The sequence below is a fragment of the Balaenoptera acutorostrata genome, chromosome 5 (genome assembly GCF_949987535.1).
Source record: "Balaenoptera acutorostrata chromosome 5, mBalAcu1.1, whole genome shotgun sequence".
In the NCBI taxonomy this organism is placed as follows: domain Eukaryota; kingdom Metazoa; phylum Chordata; class Mammalia; order Artiodactyla; family Balaenopteridae; genus Balaenoptera; species Balaenoptera acutorostrata.
In genome coordinates, this window is record NC_080068.1 from 56,789,672 (window position 1) to 56,813,914 (window position 24,243).

General features: G+C 36.0%; 1 protein-coding gene across 6 annotated transcripts in view; it reads left to right on the forward strand.

The window, feature by feature from the left end:
• Positions 1-24,243, forward strand: part of CENPC (centromere protein C) — an 89,421-nt gene that overhangs the window by 38,872 nt on the left and 26,306 nt on the right. For all 6 annotated transcript variants that reach the window (XR_009008352.1, XM_057546726.1, XM_057546727.1 and 3 more), the window contains exons 9-12: positions 11,211-11,402; positions 16,995-17,256; positions 22,292-22,435; positions 23,592-23,674. Coding sequence is in view for 5 of the 6 variants with exons in the window: in XM_057546726.1 (XP_057402709.1) it covers positions 11,211-11,402; positions 16,995-17,256; positions 22,292-22,435; positions 23,592-23,674 (681 nt within the window). In the remaining variant the exon portion in view is untranslated. The remainder of the gene's footprint in view (positions 1-11,210; positions 11,403-16,994; positions 17,257-22,291; positions 22,436-23,591; positions 23,675-24,243) is intronic.

The window sequence follows — 24,243 nt, forward strand, 5'->3', positions numbered from 1 at the left end:
TCAAGGAGCCTGATTCCTCCAGCTCTGTTTTTCTTTCTCAAGATTGCTTTGGCTATTCGGGGTCTTCTGTGTTTCCATACAAATTGTAAAATTTTTTGTTCTGGTTCTGTGAAAAATGCCATTGGTAATTTGATAGGGATTGCATTGACTCTGTAGATTGCCTTGGGTAGGATAGTCATTTTGACAATACTGATTCTTCCAATCCAAGAACATGGTATATCTTTCCATCTGTTTGTGTCATCTTCGATTTCTTTCGTCAGCATCTTATAGTTTTTGGAGTACAGGTCTTCTGTCTCCTTAGGTGGTTTATTGCTAGGTATTTTATTCTTTTTGATGCAATGGTAAATGGGATTGTTTCCTTAATTTCTCTTTCTGATCTTTTGTTGTTAATGTATAGAAATGCAACAGGTTTGTGTTTTAATTTTGTATCCTGCAACTTTACTGAATTCATTGATGAGCTCTAGTAGTTTTCTGGTAGCATCTTTAGGATTTTCTATATATAGTATCATGTCATCTGCAGACAGTGACAGTTTTCTTTCTTTCTTTCCAATTTGGATTCCTTTTATTTCTTTTTGTTTCCTGATTGCTGTGGCTATGACTTCCAAAACTATGTTGAATAAAAGTGGTGAGAATTGGCATCCTTGTCTTGTTCCTGATTTTAGAGGAAGTGCTTTCAGCTTTTCACTGTTGAGTATGGTGTTGGCTGTGGGTTTGTCATATATGGCCTTTGTTATGTTGAGGAATGTTCCCTCTATGCCCACTTTCTTCAGAGTTTTTATCATAAATGGTGTTGAAGTATATCACTTTTTAAGTAATAGAGAGAAAAGGTATTTCTTACAAAAAGAATTTTCTCCGGAATAGTTAATGGAATAGAAAACACTTACCAAATGTAATTGCACTTTATGTGTGCATAATATAATTTAATCCTTCTTGACAATCCTATATGGTAGGAGATAACACTCAAAAGAAGTTAAATATTGGTCCTGGATCTGTCCCAACATAGAGCCCATATTTTCTCAGCTGTGTCAAGAAGTTTTGAAATAAGTGAAAACGTTTTTGATGTTCAAATGGAAAAACTATTATTTAATGGGGAAATTTTCTTGACCAAAAATGGTTTTGCGCCTGAAGGTTCTAAATATACTATACTCTATTGTGGATATAAAGGGAAGAGAGAGTATATTAAAGCACAATATTTAAGCTAGTTTTTAATATAAAAAGTTTCACTTTAATATAGTTACCACTCAGTTATTTTAGCTTTCTTTTTGTATAGTCTATAACATAGACTTTATATCACCTGAAATAATAGTTGTCAGACTTCAATTTTGCCTGTATGTGCCTTTGCATATTTGAAAAATTCTGCTTAGAATAGAAGGAAAAGTGACCTATTTTGTGCTCCTCTTATAAATGTCAGATGTGTACCACATCTTTTTTATTGGAATTATTCTTTATTTTTTTGCTTATTTCAGTTTCTTGTTAGCAGTTGCTCATTTTAAGGAAATACAACATGGAGAATCTGACTAAACTGAAGGTGATAGTTAACATTACAAGAAAGCATTTTTCTTACTAGTTCTTTAAGTAGAATATGAATTCACAAAATTTGAAGGTACAAAATTTTGATTTATCTGTAATTTCTTAGGAAAAAACATTACATCAAGAAAGTGTACTTGCAAGATACTCTCTGAAATTATAAATGTTAAAGACTTATTGAGTACCTGCTATATGTTGTACACTAATTTCCATGTATATTAAAATTTTCTTATCTAGGTTCATTAGTGAATATAGCATTCTGTATTACTTTTCTTTTGCTCTCATAACAACTTACTACATACTTAGTGGCTTAAAACAACACACATTTATTATCTTACCATTCTGTGAGTCAGGAGTCTGAAATGGATTTTACTGGGGCAAAATCCAGGTGTTGACAAGGTTTTTTGTTCCTTTTTGGTGGTTCTAGGAGAGGATCTGTTTCCTTGCTTTTTCTGCCTTCTTGAAATCGCCTGTGTTCCTTAAATCATGGTTCTCCTTTTATATCCTCAAAACCCGCAATGCCAGCCTTTTTATTGTTTCAAATTTCTCTTGCCTCTCTTCCATCATCCCATCTCTCTCCCTCTTACCACAGCTTTTAGGGACACATGTCATTAGATTGGGCCAACCTGGATAATCCAGGATAATCTCACTATTTTAAGGTTTATAACCTTAATCATATCTCTAAAGTCTCTTGCCATGTAAGATAATATTTTCACAGATTTTGTGATTAGGGTGGGTGCATCTTTAGGAGGCTGTTATTCTGCCAACCACATCAGTTTTCAAAGACTAAAAATATTGAGATAATTTAATTCCAAAGATATTTTACTCAGAAGATAATTTGCCTTTAGTTCACAAGCACTTGACATACTCTCGTAATGCCTAAACTGATGACCTGGATTGAGCAAATTAACTCTTCTACTTTTGTTGTCTCACAGGCTTCTCAAGCTGAACATGCTGGGAACTAAATTCCTTCAAACTTCTTCCTCCTCTCGTTTTCAGTATCTTCATAAATGGAGCCATAATAAATCTATTAGCTCAAGAAAGAAATCTGATTCATCTTTAGCTCCTGTTTTCTTTACCTAGCAAACCATATAAAGTCAGTAAGTCTTTTGACTTCTTCCTAAGTAGCTTTCAAATCTGTTATTTCTCTCCATTGCTCCTGCTACTCCCCTTAGCGAAGCTAGAGTAATTTATTTTATTTATTTTTCCAGTTCCATGAACAGACCACTTTCACAACTGTGGGCCTTTAAATATGCTCTTCCTTTTTTTAAAAAAAATTAATTAATTAATTTTTGGCTGCACCGGGTCTTCGTTGCTGTGCACGCGCTTTCTCTAGTTGTGGCGAGCGGGAGCTACTCTTCGTTGCAGTGCATGGGCTTCTCACTGCTGTGGCTTCTTGTTGCGGAGCACGGGCTCTAGGTGCATAGGCTTCAGTAGTTGTGGCTCGCAGTGTCTAGAGTGCAGGCTCAGTAGTTGTGGCGCACGGGCTTAGTTGCTCTGTGGCATGTGGGATCTTCCCGGACCAGGGCTCGAACCCGTTTCCCCTGCATTGGCAGGCGGATTCTTAACCACTGCACCACCAAAGAAGCCCTCTTCCTTTTACTTAGACAATTTTTCCTAAATATACTCTGGGTTCCTTACCAAGCTTTGTACTCAGTTTAAATATCACTTTCCTTGATAATTATCCCTCAACCCAGTATGTTCCTATATTTGCTCTAATAGCACTCTTCATTTTCAGACATATAATTACTTGCTGAATTTGTCTTGTACTCTAGAGTCTGGACTGAAAGCTCCATGAGAACAGGGACTATATCTATCCTATTCCTAAAAAGCCCCCATATCTTAGCCTTAGCATTTCTGTGGGTTACTGGAATATATTATCAATAGTGACAGAAGTATTACTCTGTTTTGAATGAATACTTTTGCAGTGTTTATTTAAAAATGCCCACCTTCAGAATACTATTCCTGTACATGTAAATATGCAAAATTTTCTACAGTAGTCACCTCTTTTCTAGTTGTTTCCCTGCTTATGACATATGTCTCCTCAGTTCTAAGTCACCTCTCTTCACATTACCAGCTGTTTCATATATCAGCTTTATTTTCTGTATATGTTCCTTTTTATTAGTTTTCTAAATTTGTTGTCATTCAGTTTTTAACCTTTCCTGATCTGGAACTGGATTCTGAAATGATGTTCTTAATTGGTTTGTTTTTTACTTTGTATGATTTTTTTTTTTTCCTGTATCACTGTCTGAATAAATCTTTGATGATAGCATTTTCCCCCTCACATTCTTTTGCTTTAAATCATTATTCACATTAGTGTTTGTTTGAGTCAATTCATGAACATGGACCATAATCTCTGACATCATAAGCACCTCTCATTTGTTAGAGCAGTTCCTGAGGATATTTTTGAGAAGCGTAAGGGAAGAACAAGAAGGGAAGAAATAGAAGAAAAGAAGTTGGAGAAGAGAGATGAGATTGGAGAGGGTCTGGAAAATGATGCTCATCAGTGAGGATTCTTGCTGTTTGTACAAATAATTCCTTAAACTACTAATCACTGTCAACCATGTTGAAAGTTCTCATTCTTGCTTTAGTGTTTTGTAAATTGACTCTATTATTTTCTATATGTACTCCCTAAAAGATCTTATTTACTGACAAGGTTTACTTTGTGGTAACTTTTCTAATGTTTTCCATTCTCATCACTTCAAAAGTATTGGTTGATACTATTAAGCATAATATTGGTAAAATAGATTATTTTCTTTTTTTAATTAAAATTTTTGTGCCTGGTTCAGTATAATTAAGGTGAATATACCTTATAAGCATGAATCAGTTCTCTCTTATCAGCATTTTATCCCAAATTTAAAGTATTGCCAAATCCTGTAACTTATTCTTAAAGTAGAATCAGAGAGTGATACTGCTGTAAGGGTTCATGACAGAATTTGGCTCATTTTATCCTTTATCCCTCTACTCCCCAATCAGATTTAACTGGGAGAATGACTAAAGCACCTAGAACAGTGCTTTTCATATTTGCATGTGTATTTGAATTCACTGAGGGTCTTGTTAAAATACTGATTAATAAACTGATTTAGTAGGTCTGGGGTGGGACCCAAGATTCTGTATTTCTAAACAGTCTATTCCAGGTGATGCTGGTGTAGCTGGTTTGTGAACCACATTTTGAGTATCAAAATTTAGATAATATCTAAAATAGCTCATGCTGGGTAGCAGTTTTGCCAGTATCACTGCCTAGTGAATTATAGGCTTCAACCTGAATTCATTATTTTGATGCCTATTTATTGAGAGCCTGTGTACCAAACATAATGTTATATGTTATAGGTAATAAAGATGACTAAGGTGTAGTTTTCATTCTAGCCTAATTAAGCACTAGCTAACTTCTGATACTATAATATTCTGGTTCTGCATGTTCTTTGTTTGATTTCCTTCTGTGTCTTTTTATTGATTACTTTTTCTCAGTTCATCTATAAATTTTGATGACTGTCTCTATATTTCCCAAGTTTAATAGTTTTCCTTCTGTTCTTCCATTACATTCATACCTTGAGAACATTTTTTCTTTGCATTAGATATCAACTCTGTCTGAATTAGTTCCCCAAATTTACCTTCTTAGTGATAGCTCTAGTCTTGTATGTCCAGATTTCAACCCCTATTATGCTGTCCTTTCTTCTTTTTATTCTGTATAATTTAATACTTAATTATGTGGTTATATATAGTGCCTGCTCTGTTGGCCTTATATACTATTTTCTGTTTGTTTTTTCTTCCAGTTTTATTGAGATATCATTGACATACAACACTATATAAGTTTAAAGTATACAGTATAATGATTTCACTTACATACATCATGAAATGATTACCACAACAAGTTTAGTGAACATCTATCATCTCATACAGATACAGAATTAAGGAAGTAGAAAAAAATTATTTTCCTTGTGATGAGAACTCTTTGGATTTACTCTCTTAACAACTGTCATACATAATGTACAGCAGTATTAATTATATTTATCATGTTGTACATTACATTCCTAGTAATTATTTCTGTTATAATTGGAAGTTTGTACCTTTTGACTACCTTCATACAATTCTCCTTCCACCCCCGCAACCTCTGATAACCACAGATCTGATCTATTTTTCTATGAGGTTATTTGTTTTTGAAGTATAATTGACTACAACACTGTGTTCTTGTCACACAACATAGTGATTTAGTATTTCTGTACATTTCAAGCTGATTGCCATGACACATCTAGTTAAGATCTGTCACCATACAAAGATGTTACGTAGTTATTGATTATATTCCAACACCATATGTTTCATACCCATGACTCATTTATTTGCAGCTGGAACTTTGTACCTCTTAATTTCCCTCCCCTATTTCTTTTCTTCCATATTCCCTCCACATGTTTGTGTTTTTATACTTGTTTTCTAGTCTCATAGCACTGTGGTCAGAAATGTTGCTTAATATGATTGCAGTCTTCTTACGTTTACTGAGACTTGTTTTGTGGCCTACTGTGTGATCCAGCCTGCAGAATGTTCCATGGGCACGCAAAATTTGGATGGAATGTTCTGTATATATCTTTTAATTCCATCTGATTTAATATGTCATTTAAGGCCAGTGTTTTCTTGTTGATTTTCTGTCTGGATGATCTGTCCATTGATGTAAATGGGGTTTACAGTTCCCTACTATTATTTTTACTGTCAGTTTCTCCCTTTATATCTGTTAGTATTTGCTTTATATATTTAAGTGCTCCAATGTTGGATGCATATATATTTACAATTGTTATATCTTCTCCTTGGATTGATCCCTTAATTATTATATAATGTCCTTCTTTGTTTCTTGTTAGAGTTTTTGTTTTAAAGTCTGTTTTGTCTGAAATAAGTATTGCTACCCCAGCTTCCTTTTGATTTGCATGGAATACCATTCCCTCACTTTCAGTCTGTGTGTGTCTTTAGATCTGAAGTGAGTCTCTTGTAGGTAGCATCTATATGGGTCTTATTTTTCAGTCACTCTTATTTCTTTTGATTGGAGCATTTAGTCTATTTACATTTAAAGTAATTATTAATAGGTATTTATTTATTGCCATTCTGTTAATAGTTTTGTAGTTATTTTTTGTTCCTTCTTTTGCTCTCTTTCCTTGTGATTTGATGTCTACCTTTAGTGTTATGTTTGGATTCTTTTTTCCTTTTTGTGTATATGTCTGTTATGGCTTTTTGGCTTGTGGTTAGCATGGAGTTTATATATAGCAATCTATATGTATTACATGATTATTTTAAGTTGCTGATCTCTTAAGTTTGAACGCATTTTGACAACCCTGCATTTTACCCCCTATTTACCATGCTTAAAATTTTTTGACATCGTATATACATCATGTTTTATTTATCCCTTAACTACTCATTGTGGATATAGACGACTTACTACTTTGTCCTTTAACCTTTCTACTAAGTTTATACATGGTTGATCTACTACCTTTGCTGTATATTTGCCTTTACCAATGAGATTTTTCCTTTCATGATTTTTATATTCCTAGTTGTGGCCTTTTCTACTTAAAGTCCCTTTAACACTTTTTATAAACCTGGTTTCATGGTGCTGAACTCTTTTAGATTTTGCTTGTCTATAAAACTTTTGATCTCTCTATCAAATCTGAATGATAGCCTTGCTGGATAGTCTTGTTTGTAGGTTTTTTCCCTTTTGTCACTTTAAATATATTGTGCTACTCCCTTCTGGCCTGCAGAATTTCTGCTGAAAAGTCAGCCAGTAGCCTTATGGAAGTGCCCTTGTATGTAACTAGTTGCTTTTCCCTTGCTGCTCTTAATATTCTCTTTTTAATTGTTTTTTTTTTGCCATTTTAACTTATTTAAAAAAAAAAATTATTGACGTATAGTTGATTTACAATGTTGTGTTACTTTCTGCTGTACAGCACAGTGACTCAGTTATACATATATACATTCTTTTCATATTCTTTTCTATTATGGTTTATCACAGGATATTGAATATAGTTCCCTGTGCTATACAGTAGGTCCTTGTTTATCCATCCTATATATAATAGGTTGCATCTGCTAATCCCAAGCTCCCAGTCCTTCCCTCCCCACTCCCCCTCCCCCTCCCCCTCCCCCTTGGCAACCACAAGTCCGTTCGCTATGTCTGTGAGTCTATTTCTGTTTCATAGATAGTTCATTTGTGTTGTATTTTAGATTCACATAGAAGTGATATCATGTGGTATTTGTCTTTCTCTTTCTGACTTCACTTAGTATGATAATCTCTAGGTCCATCCATGTTGCTGCAGATGGCATTATTTCATTCTTTTTTATGACTAATATTCTATTCCATATATATATAAAACATCTTTATCCATTCATCCTTCAGTGAACATTTAGGTTGTTTCCATGCCTTGGCTATTGTAAATAGTGCTGCTGTGAACATAGGGGTTCATGTATCTTTTCTAATTAAACTATAATTGTTTGGGTATATGCCCAGGAGTGGGATTGCTGGGTCATATGCCATTTTAATTTCATTGTGTGTTACTGTGGTCCTCTTTGGGTTGATCTTGTTTGGGATTCTCTGTGCTTCCTGAACCTGACCGTTTGTTTCTTTTACCTCGTTAGGGAACTTTTCAGTTATTATGTCTTCAAATATGTTCTCCGCCCTTTTCTCTCTCTTTTTCTGGGACCTTTATAATGTGAATGGTAGTACGCTTGATGCTTTTGTCCCACATATTTCTTAAACTGTTCTCATTTCTTTTTATTTTTTCTTTTTTCTCTTCAGCTTGAATGATTTCCACTACTCTGTCTTACAGTTCACTGATCCATACCTCTGTAGCATCTATCTGCTGTTGATTCTTTCCAGTGTATTTTTAGTTTTAGTTATTGTATTTCTTCAGCTCTGTTTGGTTCTTCTTTATAATTTCTAAATCTTTGTTAGAAACTTCTAATTTCTCACTGTGTTCATCCATTCTCCCTAGTTTTTTGAACATCTTTATTAAGATCATTATCTTGAACTTTTTATTGGGTAAATGGGTTAACTCCATTTCATTTAGTTCTTCTAGGGCTTTATCTTGTTCCTTTGTTTGGAACATATTCCTCTGTCACCTCATTTTGCCTAATTCTCTTTTTATTTCTATGTGTTTAGTAGGTTGGTTACAGTTCCAATCTTGGGGAAGTGGCCTTCCTTATGAGATGTCCAGTGGGTGCCCAGCAGTGACCTGCCCTCTGGTCATCAAAGCTATATGCTCTCGGGGTGCCCTGTGTGGGCTGAGTTGGCCCTTCAGTTGTGGCAGGTTGATTACTGTGGGTGCACTGGTAGGCAGGCTTGCCCCCATCTGGTTGGTTTTCTGGCCCTGCATAATGTGGAGGCTGCTGGCTGCTGGTGGGCGGAGCCAGGTCCTGGTGTGGCTGGATGTGGTGCTGGCGGTCTTGGAGCTAGTGTTGGCCTGCTGGTGTGCAGGGCTGTGGCCTGGGGAGGTGGTTCCTGGGGTTGATGTTGTCTGCTGGTGGGCAGGACCTGTTCCTGACATGGGTGGCTATGAGGCCCAGGGTGTCCTGGAGCTGGTGTAAATTCACTGGTGAGCAGATCTGGGTCCTGGGATTTTTGGCTGTAGGGCCCTGGGATTCCTGGAGCTGGTGTCAGCCTGATGGTGGGTAGGACTGAGTCCTGGTGATTGGCTGTGGGGTCCCAGGGGTCCAGGGGATAGTGCTGGCTCACTGGTGAGTAGGGCTGGGTCCCCACTAGGCTAGCTTCTTGGCCTCGGGCGTCCCAGGACCGGTGCCAACCAGCTGGTGGGAGGATCTGGGTTCTGGCACTAATAAGCTAGAGAGAGGATTCCAAAATTGTGCTTGCCAACAGCAGTGTCCTTGTGATAGAACAAGCTCCCCAAAATGACTGCAACCAGTGTCTGTGTCCCCAGGGTGAGCTCCAGTTGCCTCCTGCCTCTCTGGGAGGGTCTCCAAGATCAGCGGGTGGTTCTGACACAGGCTTCTTTCAAATTACTGCTTCTGCCCTGGGCCTTGGAGTATTTGAGATTTTGCCATTTTAATTACAGTGCCTTTGCCTGTTAAGAGTGGAGTATGTATTTCCTGAGGCCCTCAGGTTCTTGTGAAAGTAAGCCTCACTGGCCTTCAAAGCCAAACTTTGGGGGGCTTGTCTTCCTGGTACAGGAACCCTAGTCAGGGGAGCCCAGTGTGGGGCTCAGGCCTGTGGCTGCCTGGAAAAAAACCATGCAATTGTAATTATCCTCCTGTTTGTAGGTTGCCCACCCTGCATCTTGACTCTCCCTTATCTCTGCCTGTCTTATTGTGGTTCCTTCTTTATATCTTTTGTTGTGGAAGGTCTTTTCTGCTAGCCTTCACATTGTTCTCATCAATAGTTGCTCTGTAAATAGTTGTAATTTTAGTGTGCCTGTGGGAGGAGGTGAGCTCAGGGTCTTCCTACTCCACCATCTTGGCCACTGCCCCTGGTCTTATATACTTTTATGCAGTTCATTTATTCTATGAGTTTCCTACTTGATATGATTTTAACTCCTTCTTTGGATCTCATAGAAATCTTTGTGTCAGAAACTTAAAAATGCTGGTTTCTTGATTTACTCATTGGTCAAGAAAATTTTTCACTACATCTACTAACATCTAATGTTTAAATCTCCTTCTGAAAAAAAGAAAATTTCCATTTTTAAACTCATTTTGGTGGTTGTACATCTTTTAGATGCAATATTTGTATTAAAATAGCTTCTATTTCTCTGATTTCCCTTTCTTCCTGGTTGTCAGTCTCAAAAACAAAACTAGAATTTACCTGTCCCTTTTCTTAGATCTTTTCTTATCTACCTGCTTTTGTACTAAAATGAAGTTACTACTGGCGCCAAACCTCTTCATTAGCTTTTTGTTGCTTGCCATATTCATTGTTTTAAAAATTCTTTTTCCTCTTTAAATTCTGTTTAAAGAAGCAATCTTTTTTCCTTCATATAGGAAAGATCTCTTTATTGAAAACTTCCTTAAAATATTCTCTTCCATAAATTAGATTGACAAAAATCATGAATTATTTTAAAAAAGAAAAGCAGTAGTTAACCTTTTTTTACATGGGACTTTAGTAGTGGAAGGAGTCATATATTTCATTTTTCCTTTTCAGAGTATACTTTTTTTTTTTGATTCAGGAGTATATGTTAGTTATCAAGCAATGTGAAAAGTTTGCATTTAACTGACAGAAAGTTGTAGATTTTATTGAGAACATGTGACTTTTAAAAAATAGAGATGAAAAGAAGCCCACAGAATAAATTCAAGAAGTTCCTATAATTGAGAGGGTTTTTTTTATAATCTGCTCTGGTTTTCTGAATATTCTTTGGTGCGGTAGATTTTGAATTGTTTTTTTTTTTTTTTTTTTTTTTAAATATTTTATTTATTTATTTATGGCTGTGTTGGGCCTTCGTTTCTGTGCGAGGGCTTTCTCCAGTTGCGGCAAGTGGAGACCACTCTTCATCGCGGTGCGCGGGCCTCTCACTTTCGCGGCCTCTCTTGTTGCGGAGCACAGGCTCCAGACGCGCAGGCTCAGTAATTGTGGCTCACGGGCCTAGTCGCTCCGCGGCATGTGGGATCCTCCCAGACCAGGGCTCGAACCCGTGTCCCCTGCATTGGCAGGCAGATTCCCAACCACTGCGCCACCAGGGAAGCCCCTGAATTGTTTTTATTCTTTATTTTAGGAAGCAAGAAAGGTAGCACCAATGTTCCTCATGCAGAGAATCAGAAGAAAGATAAGAAATGCAAAAAGAAGCGTTTTTCAGATGGGTCCAAGAAGAACAAAATTGTACCTGAAGAATTGACTTCAACTGTCACAAGAAGTCGAAGAATTTCCAGACATCCATCTAATTGGTGGGTGGTAAAATCAGAGCAGAGTAAGTATTTTTATTTAAATTATGTTCATTCTATAAGAGCCTCTGTGTTTGATTTATACTCCCATTCTCTTGAGAAAAATCTCATGAGGAAAAATTTAAATTGGATCATCAATAGAAATATTAAATCAATTAATTATAAAGATATTTATGAGGCTTTACCATATACAGTATTCTAGATACAGGGATACAGCTGTGGAAGAATAAAACCAAAAATGAAAAATTGCTGCTCTTATAGGACTTACATTCTACTGGAGGAAGATCAACAATATAGATATATAATTCATTCAGTGATGGGTAATTGAGAAAAACAAGGCACATAAAGATTAGAGTTGGGAAGTAAATGGCAGAACTGGGAGTAGATAGGAGAATGGAGCAGAATATTGTTTTTGTAAAATGTAGCAGTAAGAGTTGATGAGGATCTTTCAGAGCACATATATGAATAAAGTGAAGGAGGGAGCCATGTAAATAATTTGGTGTGGAGCATTCCAGACCAAGGGAACAGTATTAGTATAATAAAAGTACTGATGGACCATGCTGGAAAAGCTTGAGGAATGTCAAAAAATCAGTATGGCTGAAGAAGAGAGTAAGCCAGGGCAGATGAAGTCAGAGAAGCAGGCTGTGATAATGAGTTTAGACAAAGTGTATTGGGAAGCTACTGGACAATTTTAAGCAATAAAGTGACCTGATTGACTTATCTTTTAAAAGGATTATTTTTACTGCAATGTAGGGAGGGAACTAGGACTGGGCAAAAGTGGAAGCATGGAGGGTAGTTAGGAGGTGGTTGGAGGGAAGAGAATGGAAATGGTTGGATTCAGGATATTTTTGAAGGTAACTCACAGAAAGTACTGATGAATTGGAGTGAGAGCTGGCATCAAGGATGATTCAGATTTTTCTGCCTGGACAAGCAGAAGAATGGATCTACTGTTTGCTGAGGTGAGGAAAGGTTTACTGAGATGAGAGAGGCAGATTTGGGAAGGATATCAAGATTTTAGGTTGTAATATGTTAATTAGATATCGAAGTAGATATACTGAGGAGATAGCTTGATAAAATGAGTCTAAAGTTGGGGGGAAAGATCTGGGAGGACATGTAATTAGGGAGTTATCAATATAGAGGTGATCGTTAAAACTTCAGGACTACTTGAAATCATCTAGTAATAGACTATACTTGGAGAAGAAAGAAAGCTAATAATTGAGTCCTGGGAGACTCCAATGTTAGGAGTAGGGAAGAGAAAGGAAGATCCATCAAAAGGACTGAAAAGGAGCAGTTAGTGAGATTAAAGGAAAATGAGGAGAACTTAGGGTTATGGAAGTGAAGTAATGAAAACATTTTAAGTATTGGGTGATGAACTATTTTAAATACTGCTCATGGCCTGAATTAGATGAGAGCTAAGACTTGACAGTATGGTTTGGGCAACTGGAGTTTGTTGGTCACCTTGATAAAAATTGTTTCTGTAGAATGATGAGACCAAAAGCCTGATTTGGAGGTGGGCTTCAAGGGAGTGTAGGAAGTGAGGTAGGAAAGACAGTAAGATAAAGGGACACAGCAGATATGGGGTCAAGGGAAGGTGTCTCTCTTTTAATATGCAAGATACTACATCAGCTTATCTGCTCATTAAAACGACCTTGTAGAAAGGTAGAGGATAAATATAGGATCACAGTCCTTGTGTAGGCAAGGAGTAGGGTGTGGTCCAGTCCATCGTAAAAGGGTTAGCTCTAGACAGGAGCAAGGACAGTATATCATATAAAAGAGGAAAGGCAGGGTATATGGTGACACTTAGAAGTAGGTTGGTAGAGTTGATGGTGCGAAGGTAAATGTTGGGCAGTGGAGACTTTGAATAATATCCTCCGAACTGAGAAGGAACTTTGAGACTGAAAAACCAGGCAACTCCATAAAGTGCAATTATGAAGTTTATTTTGGGTGTAAAGGCAGGATCAGGTGGTTGATGATCCAGAGGCATTCGCAGCTGCACTCCGCACAGCCAAAAGGGGTACAGGGGGATTTAAAGGGGCCAAAGCTAAAAATAGATTCTGACTACTAGCAAGAAGCACATCTGCACAGATAGGAACCAGGGCTTTTCCTCCCTTCCTCGGGTCTCATGACCATTAACCATCTGAGTCAGTAAAGGCATTCTTCCAGTTTTCATATCAGATTAAGGCAAGGATAAAAGTTGATAGGGAATATATCTGGCTTGGGCACATTCCTTTTGAGGAGGCTAAAGCTCAGTCACACTGAGGGGAAGGGGGTGGGACTAAGAAGGAGCTGACAAAATGGAGTCAGTGTAGTTCAGCCACACAGTGAAGATGTACTCTTCTGAACATTTTTGTTTTCTCAGTGGAATAGTAAGCAGGGTCATCAGGTAAAAGTGAAGTGGGAAAGGTGATAATGGAAGTCTGAAGTTACCTTGTAGTGATAGGATACAAAGCAAAATCAGCAGAGAAAAAGTTACATGGACAAAGTCTGAAGGAAATCGTGTGCAAGCTTCCAAGAGTCTTCTCCCAGTGCATTCATACAGGAGGCACTTAGTTCCTCTAGCGATGAGTTTTAACAAGTGTGTAAAATGTTTATCAGGGAAGCTCATTAGAGATTTAGTTCCCAAGATTTTTATTGGCCATGGTCACCTAGGTACCCCCTGCCTAGCATGTCCTAAAATTCCAGGCTCCCTGAAGAAAAAGCAAGTATTCGTCATAAACCATATTTTTTGTACAAGCAGTTTAGGCACACTAAACCACATTTACCAGTTATGAAATGATGGGAACCCTCCTGAAATTCAAGTGCCTACACGCTACCCAAGGGCTAAGGGCTAACTTTGCAAGCAGGCCTTTCAAAGGATAGCATTCTTAGGCCTGCTATGCCAGCTCTTTTCTGTATAGTATGAAACATTTATTGTTTTGGTAGAATTTTTTAAAGGAGATGATCATGGAAAGATTGGTATATGGTAAGGTAACGTTTACATATGCAGGTACTGTCGACTGGGGCATTTAGATCAGTAAGTGAGAGACTAGTACATATGTGGCACTGTATCTGTGAGGTCTTGTTGCTACGAATTATTGAATTGTAATCCAGTAAGAAATGTTTATTCTGGTGCAGCTCTTTTTGGATTTTTGAGTTAGATCTGAGTTCAAATTATGATTCGTCCTCTTTGAGGAGATTACTTTTTTCAGTTTCTCACTCTGTAAAATGTGATTACCAATACTTCCACCTCATTAAGTTGTTATAAGTATTAAATGGCATATACTTAGTATTAAAATGTTAACTACTACTGTTACTCCTATGGAGAACTCATCTTTTTGCCCCACGTTGCTGGAAACTACTGTGGTCAGTGAACGTGTAAATATATGGATTAATAAAAATCTTACAGAGCTTGGATAAGCATGCTGGAACTCCAAAATTTACCAAAAAAGACCTGAAATGTATCAGTCCTGAGACGTGTTGGGTTGCTAATCAAGTAGGGAGTCACAAAAGTGGAGGAATGCTTACAGATCACCAAATTCCTTCATCTGATGGAAGAAGAAACTAAGTATGAAGCATAGAAAAGCAACATAAGTTCCCCCTAAGGTTATAGACCTTTGTGCTAGAATTGGAAAATAATGGAACCCAGATTTCTTGACTCTTGATCTACTACCTGTAGTGTACATGTGACCCTCCTGCTTTTTCATATATGTCGAGAAACATTTATTGAGTTTCCACTGTGAGGCAGGAATGGTGTTAGGCTGGGCCAGGTCTAGATGAGGCAAACGAGCAACCTAGAATGGGAAATTTAAGGAGACAATTGGTCTTAGGGTTGTGTGAGTGACTTGGAGTAAACACCTTTTTAAATTTTACACCCTAGTTAGAATTTTTATTTTTTCCTTATGAGAACTTTTAAGATATACTCTCTGATAATCATTTTGCAATATATACATATATTAATTATTGTATTCTGTACGTTAAACTTGTACAGTGTTATATGTCAATTTTTTCCCAGTAAGACTGGGAAAAAATTTTTTTCTACCCTAGGCTACTCTTGCTTCACCATAATCCTGCCCTTGCTGTTAGGCATGAGGAATATAAAGATAGGTAAAACATCAATCTTGGTCTTAAGGATTGCCAGTTTGCTGGAAGAGAGTGATAAGTAAACAATCAGATGTATGATAAACATTGTCAAAGGACTGAGAGAAAGCTACCTAATTTAACCTTGGGAATTAGTGAAGGCTTCCTGAAGATTGGATTAGGAGTCAGCTAAGTGATTGGGTGTGGTGAGGAAAAAAGATGGAATGTTTCAAGCAGAAATAGCATGTGTAGAGATCTGGAGCTGAGAGCTTGATCTTTTAAGTTGTTTCATTAGAATTATCTGGAGGAGTTGTTAAAACACAAATTATAGGACCCTACTCTGAAAGTTTTGAGTTAGTAGGTCTGAGGTAAGGCCTGAGAACTTGCATTTCAAACAAATTCCCAAGTGATGGTGATCTGCTGGTCTAGGGACTATTTAAGATCAGTGTTTTGGAGAAATGCAGATAGTTCAGTACCGCTGCCTTTTTTTTGATTTGTCTGTTTGGAGGAGAGTGTTGAGAGTTATGATTAATGAAATAAGCACTCTAGATGTAGTAATAAATTAGAATTGAAAATATTTAGACTTGATCCTTAAACTATAGGTAATCACGAAAATATTTTAACCAGGATTGTAATGATTCAGTTTGTGTTTTCCAAGGATGATTCTTGAAGCAGTGTGAAGGATGGATTGAAGAATGGCAAGGCTAGAGAAAGGAGATCAGTTAAGAGGCTGTTTCAGTGATCCAGATAAGAAATGATAAAAGTCCCTGCTAATGACAGGCAGCAGAGCTTAAAAGAAGAGGATTTGAGAGACATTTAAAAAAAGTAAAATGAGAGGATTTAGGGATTGCTTGTGGATAGGGACAGGAGTCTTGGATGACTCAGATTTCTGATTTAGGCATCTGGGTAGTTAGTTATACTTTTCATTAAGATAGGAAATAAAACCAGAGTGGCAGATCTGGGGGAGAGTGGTAGGTGAATATTATAGATATCAGCATGTAGATAGTAATTAAAGTTATGGGTTGATAGGTCCCTCAGAGAAGGTACATAGAGTGAGAAGATGAAGCTGGGACCCTGGGGAAATACCAGGATCTTAAGGATGACTAGAAGAGTAGTGGGCAGAGCCAGAGAGGATGGTTTTGGAAACTCGTGATACATTTAAAAGGTTTGGTACATGTATCTATAAACTGAAGAGCTGCATAGTTTATGAATTTAACTTGAAAACAAATATAGCCTGTGAGGGACTTCCCTGGCAGTCCAGTGGTTGAGACTTTGCCTTGCAGCGTAGGGGGTGCAGGTTTGATCCCTGGTCGGGGAGCTAAGATCCCACATGCCTCGGGGCCAAAAAAACCAAAACATAAAACAGAAGCAATATTGTAACAAATTCAATAAAGACTTTAAAAATGGTCCACATCAAAAAAAATCTTAAAAAAAAGAAAACAAATATAGCCTATGAGATTGGGGTGTGTGTGTTTACATGTAAAATATAAATCATGTTGGTATTTTAGTGAGCCAAATAATCAAACATTATACTAACTTTAGGTTATCATTTAATCCTTTAGGTCCTTTTTCTAGCAATTCTTCAGTAAGAAATGAATTGTCATTGTATCATAACAGTAGACAAAAACCTGCTGAAAAAACAAACCAATCATCTCAGAATACTGGGAAAAAAACTATTCCATTTAAAAGGCAGAAGAGAGCTAATGAAGGCAGCTCAAGAGCACAGAAGGTTTTAAATGCTAAAGATTCCGGTTGTTCCCAGAATGAGCCATTGGAAAGCGGTGAGGCAGACCCAGCTGAGAAGAAAAACCTTAATCCTTCTGGGTAATAATGTCTCTTATGTGTACAATGTAGTTATTTTGGTTTGGCAGTTAATAATTTGTCTATGTTATTTAATCATGTATATAGAGGCAATGTTAGCATAAACGAGTCTGCAGTCTGACAGACCTGCTAGTAAATCCACGCTCTGCCATTAGCTGGGTGACACCTCAGGCAAAATAGTACTCTGAATGTTTCCTCATATTAAAATGGGGAATAATATATAGCACATGGGGTGTGAGTGATAAATTTAATAAGGTAAACATTATTGTCGCCTAACAATCCCTTCCTTTTTTAAAATTGTGATAAAAACATATAACATAAAATTTATCATCTTAATCATTTTTAAGTGTATCGTTTGAGTTGCTTTCTTTTAAATGAGGTTAATATAATTACAATAATCAGGAATACATCTTAATTCTTTTCCCCATGAGATGATAATAGTTAACATATTTTAGTGCTTACTATGTATCAAGTATTCACTAGATGCTTTCAATGAATTCTCATCAGTCCTGACAACCTACTGAGGTAAGTATTGTTCTTATGCATTTTTGCCTTTTGATAGAGCATTCACTCATTCATTCATTAAAAAAATACTTAATACATATTTGTGAGAAACTGCAGGTGGTGGGGATGTATTGAAATAAATGATAGAGTGCTCTAAAATACATTAGTGTATGTCATTATAGTGCATACTATCTAAACAGTTCATTGAGTAGTGAATTTCCCCCCACTGATTTGTAATGCCCTCTCTGTCTTATATCAGACTTCCATATTTATATTAGCTTGTTCCTTAATATCATTTGGTTTTCATTAAGAATCTTAAGAGGTCGATAGGACAGGTGTTAGCTCTATTTTTACATATGAAGAAGGTACACTTAGGTTAAATAAATAGTGTGTCATTGGATATGTAGGTCTTTTATTAGTCCAACTGTTTTTACTTGAATGTATTAATAATAATAAATCACTGTTTTATTAAACAAAGCAGATAAGCCTTAGCTATGGGTTGAGAGAAATACTAAGGTATAAAAATTGAGTTTTTATGTTGAGTTTCTGAATTTGAGCTAGTACCCCTAAAACAAATCTTATCTTATGCACAGTGAGAAGGAGTTAGTCTAATGAGAAATATTCCAAGTTGATAGTTGCTACAGTATCTGCTTAAGAAAGCCTGTTGGGTATCTGGATTCATAGAAAGGAAGATCTTTGAGACATTTGTTTAGTTAACCTGTATAGTCATTAAGCTACTTACTATAGATAAAAGATCAAATATGTAATTATTTTGGTATTCTACTTGCCATAAGGTGGGAAGATAAATCTTTGTGGTTACTCAGTGGCTCTCATGGAAACCTCAAAGATAATTTAGATTTAAAAAGCATGTTAACAGTATTATTGTTCTGTATTTAGGAAAGGCAAAAAAAAGAGACATTATTACATTAAAATATGAATATGTCTAATTTGTCTAAGGAGTCTTCCTGATTAGAAATATTACGTGGAAAAAAATATTACGTGAACTTCTCCTTTATACAAGTAACAGATATTAAAATTTTAACTTGTCTAAAGTGATATTTTTTGCTTCTTATAACCTAGTAACCATGGTCATTAATTAAACTACAAGCTAACACCCTTATTCCCCTCTTAAAGTGTTTAGAAAAAAAAAAATCTTAAAGAGCTAGTGCATTTAAAGTATAAGAAGCAATTACTCTCTAGAAATCTTTGAATTTCTCTCATTTTAAATTTGTATAAGCACTTAATTTTTATATTATTTCTATAAGCCATTTGGAACAGAAGTTTACTACATTAGATTTTTTAACAGCTTTATTGAGGTATAACTCATATACAGTTCACTCATGACATGTATAGAATTCTTTGGTTTTTATCGTATTCACAGATAGTGCAAACCGTCAAAATAGTCAGTCTTAGAACATTTTCATCATTAGGGTCCTTTAGCTATCATCTCCCTGTTCCCCTCCACAGCAACTCTAAGGAACCACTAACCTACTTTCTGTCTACAGATTTCTCTATCCTGGACTTTCATATGAGTGAAATCATATAGTACGAGGTTTTTTGCATTGACTTCTTTCAGTTTGTGTATTTTCAAGTTTTATCCATGTTGTACCATGTATCAGTAAATCATCCCTTTTTATGATTGAGTGCTATTTCATTCTGTTACATTATGTTTTGTTTATCATTCATCCATTGCCGGACATTTGGGTTGTTTCTACCTTTTGGCTATTATGAATAATGCTGGTATAAACATTTGTGTACAAATGGAATTGCTGAGTCATATGGTAACTTTACATTAATCCTTTGAGGAGCTGCAAGACTGTTTTCCAAAGCATCTGCACCATTTTATATTCCTACCAGCAGTGTTTAAGGCTTCCAATGTCTCCACATCCTTGCCAACATTTGTTTTTATCTGATTTTTTGGTTCTAGCCATCCTGGTTGGTATGAAATGGCATCTCATTGTGGTTTTTATTTTCATTTCTTTAAAGACTAATGATGTTGAGCATCTTTTCATGTGCTTATTGGCCATTTGCCAATCTTTAGAGAAAGATTTACTCAGATCCTTTGCCTGATTTTTTTGGGATTGTCTTTTTCTTTAATTGAATTGTATGAGGTTTTAATATATTCTAGATACAAGTCTCATCAAATAAATGATATTTGATAATCTTCTCTCTCATTCTTTGGATTGTCTCACTTTCTTGATGGTGTCCTTTGAAGCACAAAAGTTTTTAATTTTGATAAAGTCCCATTGATCTGTTTTGTCCATTGTTGCTTGTACTTTTGGTGTCATATCTGAGAATCCTTTGCCCAATCCAAGTTCATGAAGATTTACTCCTATGTTTTTTTCCTAGGAGTTTTGTAGTTTTAGCTCTTAAATTTAATTCTTTGATCCATTTTGAGTTAATTTTTGTGTATGCTGTGAAAAGTCCAACTTCATTCTTTTGCATGTGACTATCCAGTTTTCCCATAACTGTTTGTTGAATGGTCTTAGCACCATTTTTGAAAATCAGCTGACCATAGATGTATAAGCTTATTTCTGGATTCTCAGTTTTATTCTGTTGTCTATATATCAGTTGTTGTTCTAGAACCACACTGTCTTGATTACCATTGCTTAGAGGTAAGTTTTGAAGTCAGGAAGTGTGATTTTTCTTTTTCAGGAATATTTTGGCTATTCTAAGTCCCTTGCAATTCCATATAAGTTTTAGAATCAGTATGTCAATTTCTGCAAAGCTGTCAGTTAGAATTCTGAAGTGGATTGCATTGAATCTATTGGTTTGAGGAATATTTCCATCTTAACAGTGTCTATTGATCCATGAACAGGGGTGTTTGTCCTATTATTTAGATCTTTAATTTCTCTCAACAGTATTTTCAGAATATGTTTTACACTTCTTTTGTTAAGTTCATTCCTAAGTATCCCTTTTGATGCTGTTGTGAAGGGAATTGCTTTTTAAATTTTTTCGATTGATCATTGCAAATGTATAGACATACAATTGATCTTTGTATTTTGATCTTTATCCTGCAATCTTGTTGAACTCATGTATTTGTAGGACTTTCTAAGTACAAGATCATGTCATTTGTGAATAGTGATAGTTTTATTTCTCCCTTTCCAATCTGGATGCTTTTTCTTTCTTTTTCTTGCACTATTGCCCTGGCTGAAATCTTTAGTACTATGCTAAGTAGAAGTGACAATAGCAGACTTCCTTGTCTTGTTCTTAATTTTAGGGGGAAAGCATCGAGTCTTTTCACCATTCAGTATGTTATTAGCTGTGGGTTTTTCATAGATGTCCTTTTATCAAGTTGAGAAAGTTCCTTTTTATTCCTAGTTTGTTGAGTGTTTTTGTAGTGAAAAGATGCGTTTTGTCAAATGCTTTTTTTTTGTCTGTTTTGCATCTATTGAGGTGATCATGTGATACATTTTTTTTGTTGTTGATAAAATGTTGCTAGTTTTTTTGAGGGTTTTTTGTTTTGTTTTGGGTTTTTTTTTTTTGGCTGTAGTTTTCTCGTGATGTCTTTGTCTAGTTTTGTTATCAGAGTAACACTGACTTCATAAAATGAGTTGGGAAGTGCTTTTTTCTTTTTTGGAAGAGTTTGTGAGGCATTCGTATTAAGTCTTTGAATGACGGTAGAATTCAGTGGTGAAACCATCTGGGCCTGGGCTTTTCTTTCTGGGTAGTTTTTTGATTACTGATTTATTCTCGTTATAAGTCTTTTGAAATTGTTTACTTTTCTCTTGAATCAGTTTTGGTAATTTGTGTGTTCTAGGAATTTGTCCATTCCATCTAGGTAATCTAATTTGTTGGCATACAGTTGTTTATAATATTCTCTAATAATCCTTTTTTTTTTCTTTTGACTCTGATGGTAGGACCTAGAGGGAGACTAGAAACTCCAGAACTATCAAAGAATACTAAGAAGTTTGGATGCTCTTTAGTTATGTTGCAAACATAACATTTTTTTTTCACGAATGATAAGAATAGGCTGGTAGACTGAGTCAAGAAACAAATTAAAACATAGGACTTGTAAGATGTGAGAGTGGGGAGAGAATTATGCAGTCTAGAAATAATGTATCTTGTTTGCATATATTTGGGGTAAGCTAGTTAGCTGGCAGCTACCATAGAGATGAGCCTAGGTCCTTCTGAGCACTCTGCTGTTCCTTAGTAGGCTGAGTAGAGGTATCATATAAAACAATTTCAGTTGTTTGTGGATTTTCAACAAAAACTGTGATAGATTTAACTGTGTAGTATACATCATAAGCTGCCTGTAGGTGATGTCTCCCAGTGCCCTCCTGTCATCATGTCTATCTTAGTTAGGCCAGGTCTGTACCATTTCTTTTATTGGAATTTTTCAAATTAGAGCTCTTGGTAGGTTCTAAAGTCAAATTTCCTTCCTGGACTAGTTGTAAGTTTTATTAGGACCTGAACAAGGTTATCTGATATTTGTTATAGCCAATGTTATATTGTCCACCCCCCTTATGTAATGTTTCTAGAAGAAATATTTTTTGAAGAAATGTAAACAATTACAAACTTTTCATTTTCATAGAGGTACAGGAAGCTCAAAGAATCAAGATAATATGGCTGTACAGAATGTTCATCAAAAGTCTGAGATCAGTGGATATACATGCAAGACACCAGCAGAGTCAAACTTGGATTCTAGAGAGCCTGGGAGTTCAGTTTTGGAAGGAAGGTATGCATGTGTTCTAAGGATAATAGGATTTACTCACTGTATTTGTTGCCAATTGCCGTGTAACAAATTACTCTCAAAGCTTAATTTTAATTTTGTTGGTGCCTTGCAAACATTATTTCACAGTTTCTGTGGGTAGAAATCTGGGAGAGAATTAGCTAGCTAGTTCTGGCTCAGGGAATCTCATGAGGTATAGCAGTCAAGATATCTGTCTGGTTTGCAGTCCTTTGAAGGCTTGACTAGAACTTGGAGGATCCACTTATAAGGTAGCTGGAGGCCACAGTTTCTTGTCATGTTGCTCTCCCCATAGGGGTATTCAGTATGGTAGCTAGCTGGCTTCCCACAAAGCAGGTGATCCAAGAGAAAGTGTGACTATGATGGAGGCCATAGTGTCTTTTGATGACATAGTCTTTGAAGTATTCCACTTTATTCTGTTCACTAGAAACAAGTCACTAAGTCCATACCACACTCAGAATAGGGGAGTTAGAATTAGCCTGTACCTTTTGAAAGGGGCATCATCTAAGAATTTGTGGATATAAGTTTAAAGAGAGCATACTCAGTGAGCAAACCAAATTAACCTAGTCTCATAATATCTGAAGTCATACACCCTTTTTCAAAATGAAGGAATGGTAAATTATAGCAGATTCTCAGACTTTGAAGGGATGGCTAGGATTTCTTTACTCTTTGGGAATGTGTGACCACTAGGCCTGTCTTGGGCTCATAATAGGAGGAAGAGGATCTAGGACTGGGATAAACTGAATCATCTCTGAACAATTTCTGAACTGTATTTTAAATTGCTTGTTTTTGCCTGTAGTTTAAAAAAAATTAAGATAAGCTGATTTATTTCTAATTTTATTTCTTATGATTTGATTTTTATCAAAGAGTGTTATTTGAGTTGACTTAAATTTGTAACTCTGATTCATGAGTTAGTTTAAAAGGTTATAAAATTCAGGATTATCATGTTTGACAAGTCAAATGTGGGATTAAATTGTAGATTTTTTTTTTTAATTGTAGATTTTTTGTTTTATGCAGCAAATAAGTATACTATTAATATTTTGTAAGAAAAAAACTTTTGGCAGTTTTAGGATAAAAATGACCATTAAGGTAGATATATTAGATATAAATGCACAAATTTTGTGGTTTATCTTTTTTTCTTAAGTGGACCTTCTAGGCTCAAGAATTATTTAACGTCTGAAATGAGTAACTCAGATGTGGATCATAATGAAGTTCAGGAAAGTTCGAGTAAGTTATGATTTATTTTCTACTGTCTTGATTTTTATAGTGTTATGCATGTGGAGTAAGGTGTGCTATGTTTTATTTAAATTATCACCAGTGACATTTTTGTGGCAAATATGTATTGAGTACCTACTCTTAAGAGCCTTACTTTATGGTTAGAGATTTCTAAGACCTTATACCTGGGTGAGAGAGGGAGGGAGGGAGAAGAGAGAGAGGGAGAAAGAATGAGAGAGATGAATGACCGCCCTTTCTTTGAAGTAGGGCATAATAATATAATTGGCACTTAAGACACATACTGCAGTATTTTAAAGCTGATAAGGGTATAAATGAAGCAAGATTAGACATATATTGATGATTACTGAAGCTAAGTGTTGAAGTTTTTAAAATGCCTCTTAATAGAGAGTTTTATAATTTTTTATGTCCCTGAAGAATGTGCTTGAAATATAATCTCTTATACTGTTTTTTTCTTTCCTAATTCACTAATTCTTTTTCCATTTAAATAGTTTCTTCCCCTTGTGTTTCGATTTACTTTATTATTTTTCTCCTGTAAGTGGAATGCTTTTTATATTTATTTT